The sequence below is a fragment of the Bufo gargarizans genome, unplaced genomic scaffold (genome assembly GCF_014858855.1).
Source record: "Bufo gargarizans isolate SCDJY-AF-19 unplaced genomic scaffold, ASM1485885v1 original_scaffold_1920_pilon, whole genome shotgun sequence".
In the NCBI taxonomy this organism is placed as follows: domain Eukaryota; kingdom Metazoa; phylum Chordata; class Amphibia; order Anura; family Bufonidae; genus Bufo; species Bufo gargarizans.
In genome coordinates, this window is record NW_025334569.1 from 43,559 (window position 1) to 49,558 (window position 6,000).

At 44.1% G+C, this 6,000-nt stretch overlaps 1 protein-coding gene across 1 annotated transcript in view; it reads left to right on the top strand.

Annotated features, from left to right (window-relative positions):
- LOC122923788 (zinc finger protein 335-like) overlaps positions 1 to 2,089 on the top strand; it is a gene marked incomplete at its 5' end in the record, with an annotated part of 40,323 nt that extends 38,234 nt beyond the window's left edge. The window contains 3 exon segments of the mRNA XM_044274628.1: positions 521 to 586; positions 796 to 877; positions 952 to 2,089. Coding sequence (XP_044130563.1) covers positions 521 to 586; positions 796 to 877; positions 952 to 1,052 — 249 coding nt within the window.
- Positions 2,090 to 6,000: the final 3,911 nt, after the last annotated feature.

Genomic DNA, 6,000 nt, shown 5'->3' on the forward strand with positions numbered 1-6,000 from the left:
GTTCCAGTTCATCCCTTGATATGGTTACTGCCTTCTACTTTTTCCCAATATGGCTTGTTCACACACTGCGTTTTGCAATGTCCATTTGCTGTATGTGCTGGGAACGGGCCCCTGCCATGAATCTGAGACCAAGATCGCATCCTTTTGGCCTCTGTCCGGCTGGAATACCACATAGATCCTTTTTTATGCCGCATAGAACAGCTCAGTCCGCTGTGCTATTCCATACAGATGCATGCTGTAAATATATGTAACGCATGGTATATTGTTTTTTAACATGCAGGTCTTTGCATTATGGATGCCACTGTATATGCTGTGGCATCCATGACAGATGTACTGTATGGAAATGTCAGGAAATCTTTCGAACTTGCAATGGACATTGCAAAAGCAGCCTTATACTAAACTTTGCCATCCCGCTGGATCACCACCCTGTCGGTGGATTTAAAAAAAAAAATAATTTTTTCCCTAGATCCTTGGTACAAATAACGTTTTTAGCTGTCTATTTGCTGTGATCTTTTTCTAGGTTCAGGACGGGCAAATTACTCACATTCAGTATGAACCAGGAGGACCGTTCATTCAAGACCCCCAGGTGACTAAATGTCCTCTTGTGGTATCTCAGTATCTTTCCCATATACCGTCCTAGACCAGCGCTGTCCTACAAGACCTCCCATGTTATTAAAGTACTAATGGGTATTGTCTGGTTCATTGAGCCATATCTACTAATGAAGGTCACTGAGGGACAGGCAACAGGGCTCAGGGCAAAGTGTTAATTAATGATTGGATTTCTCTGCTCTGCAGATCCACTTTGTGCCCATGTCACCCACACAACAACTTCTGACTCAGGAACAACTTGAAGCTGCAGCCCACTCTGCTGTCACAGGTTAGCAGTGCTTGCAGTATGCCCAGACACGTATCACATATTACGCAGCCATAACCCGCTTTCTTGTCTCTCAGCCGTGGCAGATGCAGCAATGGCCCAGACGGTGTACACTTCAGAAACCGAGCCGGCCCTACAGCAGGAGATTCAGTACGACGTGATCACCCTGGCAGAATAGCGGCTCTGTGATTTATGTTGTTCGGTGATGTCATCAGCCCGCACACTTATTTATATTGTAGACCATATCAGACCCTGTGAAGTTGATGAATGAGCCCATTGTCCATGCCGTACTGAACATGGATCTTACAAAATAGTGCTTTGACATTCGGTGTCATTCATTCCTCGGCTTCCCTGAGCGTGCCAGCAGTTGTTAGCTTTGCTCTGTGCGTGTTCAGCACAGCCCTTGACAGTTGCTGAGGAAACGTCTTGCGCGGCCTCCGCTGCCCTGGGCTCGTTCATCGCTAAGATTTTCAGCAAAAGCATTTGTTTTCTTCAACACGAACACAGATCTGGTAATGAGCAATCATCTGGGCTGATCGAAATACATTTACACTACTCTTTCACCTCATCTGGTGCAGAGACTGGTGTCTGATCTGTGATTTTACTCCCTCTTCTCTTATCAGATTAAAGGGATTAGGGCAGATTTCGGTACTTAATCCCCCGAGTACAAGGATAATCGTGAAATCGGGTAATCCTCTTCCTCCCGTTTTCCTCTTCAATAAACACTTGTCCACGGCATCTGGCTACACATTAGCCATTGAAGCTGACCTCCAGCCATTGCAGATAACAAAACCCAGTTTGCGAGCAGCCCCTTATGTTTTCTCTCACACGTGGCCTTTGTGGCGGGAGGGGTGCGAGGAGACATTCTCTCCCGACGCCCTGCGCTGCAGCGTCTCTATTGATTTGTCAAGTGGCACTGTCCTCTATTTGGGAAAGGTGTGCCAAATGAGAATCTTCTTTCTGCACCTGATCCCTAATGGAAGTCAGCAGAGTTCTGTCAGAAGCATCCTTCGCCCTTCATCAGAGTCTGGACTACTTCTCCAAAAGCGGCCGCGCTCAGCCAGTCAGGAGGGAGCCCTTTCTTACTCTGTTGACTGTAAGCCAAGTGGTTTATGAACTACAATGAATAGAAATGCTGAAACGTCCAGGATTGTGCAAAGCTTTTGACCTGCACAGATTTGTTTTTCCGCTGGAATACAAGGACCTGGATATTTGTGGCTTAAAAAAAATGGAGAAAAATCTGTAAGAAAAGAATACAGTTCTCTCCACATTGCTGAACATGTTGCCTGATATCACTACCAGGGAATTCTACGGGTTTAAATACATTAGGAAAAACGATATAGGAAATGACATAAGTAAAAACTGAATGTTAAAAGGTGCTATCCAAGACTATTAAATTCCCCCAAACGCCTGGGCCCCTCACAATGAATATACTTGCCTCGCTCCCCACGCCGCTTCCGGTCCCCGCACCACTGCTGTTGCTTCTCCCTATGCATGGATGAAAACATCCGGTGTTGGGGGGGAGCAGCCAATGGCAGGTGGGGATGAGCCTCCCTAGCATTGTGGGTGACGCTAGGGAGGCTTGTCCCTGTCCCCGCCTGCCGTTGGCTGTTCCACCCTGACACCGGATGTTTTCATCCATGCATAGGGAGAAGTGGATGTGCGGGGACCAGGAGCGTCGTGGGAAGCGAGGTAAGTATATTAATTGTGAGGGGCCTGGGCATATGGGGGGAATTTAATAGTCTTGGATAACCCCTTTAAATCCAACCTGTCGGCTTGGAAATGCTGTGAAATCTATGGGCAGCCTATTATACAGCAGGAGGTGCTGAGCAGATTTACATATGGTTTGGTGGGAAAATAATTAGTAGAAGTTTTTATTTTTTTTGTTCAAATCTCTGCTTTTTCTATGCTTTGGAGTTCAGTGGGCGTTTGTATCAGTGATTGACAGTTTTCCCTGTATAGCTTTGCACACAGAGATAGATGTCAATCAGTAAGTAGCACATACAAAGAGCATAGATCTAAATGACTATAAAGGGGTTATCCCATGACTAATGTAAAAAAAATGAGGCACCATATAGGACATGGCAATCTCTGACAAATCTAGAACCAGCCCTGTACCTCACATGGATCCAGAAATCTCCCCAGTCATTGCTCTGCTAGATTTATATCAAGCTGACAGCTCAAGGGGAGTGTCTTTTCTGCTGCAGCTCAGGGGGCGTGTCCATGCTCTCTCTATCACAGCTCAGGGGGCGTGTCCATGCTCTCTCTATCACAGCTCAGGGGGCGTGTCCATGCTCTCTCTATCACAGCTCAGGGGGCGTGCCCATGCTCTCCCTATCACAGCTCTGGAGGCAGTTGAAGGATGAAACTGAGCATGTGCGGCCATCTCAGTGAGCAGGACAAAGAAATAAGAAAAAAACAGCAGTTGGCGCTATACAGATACATTTTATTGAATAACTCAGTGGCTATGCAAAATTTTTAATTAAATGCAATTACAAAAGTATTTAGATCCAGGTGCTGGTTTAAAAACTGTAGAATATATTTAATGTGACAAACCCTTTAAATGCAAGTTATACTGAAATGTTTCCCGCTAAGCTATATGTCAGTTTGCTCAGCTCTGTAACATGTTTCCTGCAAATCAGATTGCGTATTCAGTGTGACAAGGCTCCCTTTTAACTCTTTCACCACCAGGAAATTTTTCACACTTTTCCAAACACGAATAAAACCTCATTTATAAAATGCATCATATTACTCCACCATGTATTTTCCAAAAATAGACACCTGCAAGCTTGTGAAAGATGCCACCCTGCACCCACCGATGGGCGCCATGATTGCAGTTTTGTGATAATTGCATAAAAATGAATCAAACAAGCAGAGCCTGCGATGCACCAGCCCTCAAGTTAATAGTCCAAGACGTGCAGAGTTCATGCATCTTACTGGTGCTTATTTCTACAAATCAGTACAACTAAATAGAAATAGACTAAATAGGGCCCCCCCCCCCCCCCCCCCCCCCAAGACCAGGAAGTAAAACTTTCTATGTTGTGCCCTGAGTATTGCACCTAGAACACAGAGCCTGGTATCCTCTGAAAACTGTGATCCTGGGATTTAGCAGGATACGAGATATATTTGCAATAACAGGGTTATAGGAACACTAAACCTAAAAATGAAAGGGGGTTATACAGGAGTAGAAAAGCATTGCTACTTTTTTCAAAAACCGCAGCACACCAGCAATATTACCCACAACCTGCAGACAGATGTAGCACTGATTTTGGAAGGAATCAGCCATGTTTTTTCAATCCTGTAAAACCCCTTTAATAATGAAGGACACTTGTCCACAGGATATGTTGGTGTGCACCTTCTTGCAGAACAGAGATGAGTGCAATCAAGGGGTGTCAATTACCATTTCTTGTTTCCTGTTGCAGAAAATTCTCCCCGGCCAGTTTTTCGAGTCTTCGTAGATAGGCGTAGAAAATGATAGATGATACAGGCCCATGCCGAGCCCCCCTCCCCCCCCCCTTTTTTTTTAAGATCTGCAGTGAGCTGGGTAAAGTCAGATTGTGGCACAAATAACCTTTGTACCGCAATCAGCAACAGGTCTATGCCAGAAAACTGGCATTTATCACTTAGTAAATGACCCTCTTTATTTATTAAAACCAGAATAACCCGTTCATTTCTTGATAGAAAGTGTTGCCAGAAATAAATGGCTGTGGAAGTAAATGGGCTTAAAAACATGGCTGGATTCTACTGGGAATAGCCATGCCCTTGCCCATGGGCTGCGGCTGGTATTGCAGCATTGCCCTATTCACGTCAATAGAGCTGATCTGCAGTTTCAGATTTCTAGATTCAAGCAACCATTCTTGCTAACGTATCTGATATTTTAACTGTGTAAGGTGACTGAAAAGTTGTTGACTAAAGGTGGCTTTAGATGCACCAATAATCATCCAGCGAACGGTCGTTCCTGATCATCTGGCCGTCTAAATGAGCCGTGAAACGCTCGTTCATCGGTTGATCCTTTCATGCAGGCGCCACCGGTCATGGCTTCTGGGCAGCAGATCGTGTGGCGTAAACTGCCATCTGCTGCGATTTCCCCCGTCCTCGTACAGTGAAGGAGATCGCTACATATAAATGCTGACTGTCAGGAAGGAACACTTCCTTCCCGACAATCAGCCGCTCAGTTGGCCCATCTAAATCCACATTAACACATGGATAATGATGTGTCCTTTCTCCATTCTACAGCCATTGTGTGCATTTAAAGTCCATTCTAAATCACAGTACCACCTCCACTTCAAAAACTCAGCTCATACCAAGCGGCATATATTCCCATATACTAACTGCCACATAACTAATGTGCTCACAGTATACGTATTATCTACCTCATATTCATGTATATTCTGCTGTTATTGCAATTACGAAATAATACAGAAGTACTTTGTACAAAGGAAAAGTAAAACATCACAGGACTCGTGCACATGACCATAGTTTTGGTTCGCAAAAAATGCTGATTGAATGCGCAACCAGTCACTTCATGCGGCCCCGAAAAAAAATAAAAAATAAATAGAACATGTCCTTTTCTTGTCCATTTTGCAGACAAGAGTAGACAGTTCTAATAGAGGGTGGGACGTACTGTTCTGCAAAATGCAGAACACACTCGATGCCTAAGGCTGTGTTCACATCAGGTTTTTGTGACGTTTAAGGTATACACATGATGTATCCCTTAAACATGCCTCTGACGAATGTCCTACAGTGGCATCCGTCACCATAGAATTCTATTATAAGACAAAGTATACGTTAAGGTATACGTTTTTTTGCTAGACTTTTTTCCCCCCAAAAAACATAGGACAAAAACCGGATGTGAACAGTTCCTAACAAATACCACCAATAACGATATACTCCATAGTGACAGCCCTGAAAATGATGGAAAATTCTGACCTGTTAATTCCGTTACACCATTGGAAAATTATGATCTACAGAGTGACTTTATCTTCCTAGAAAGATGAAAAAACCTGCTAAAAAGGTTCCTTCATGGACATGGCATAACTCTAACCATAGGCTTCTTTGGGGCTGTACTGATTTCATACAGTTTCTGATTCTGTACAGATCTGATATGAAAAGAAAAAGTGATCAGA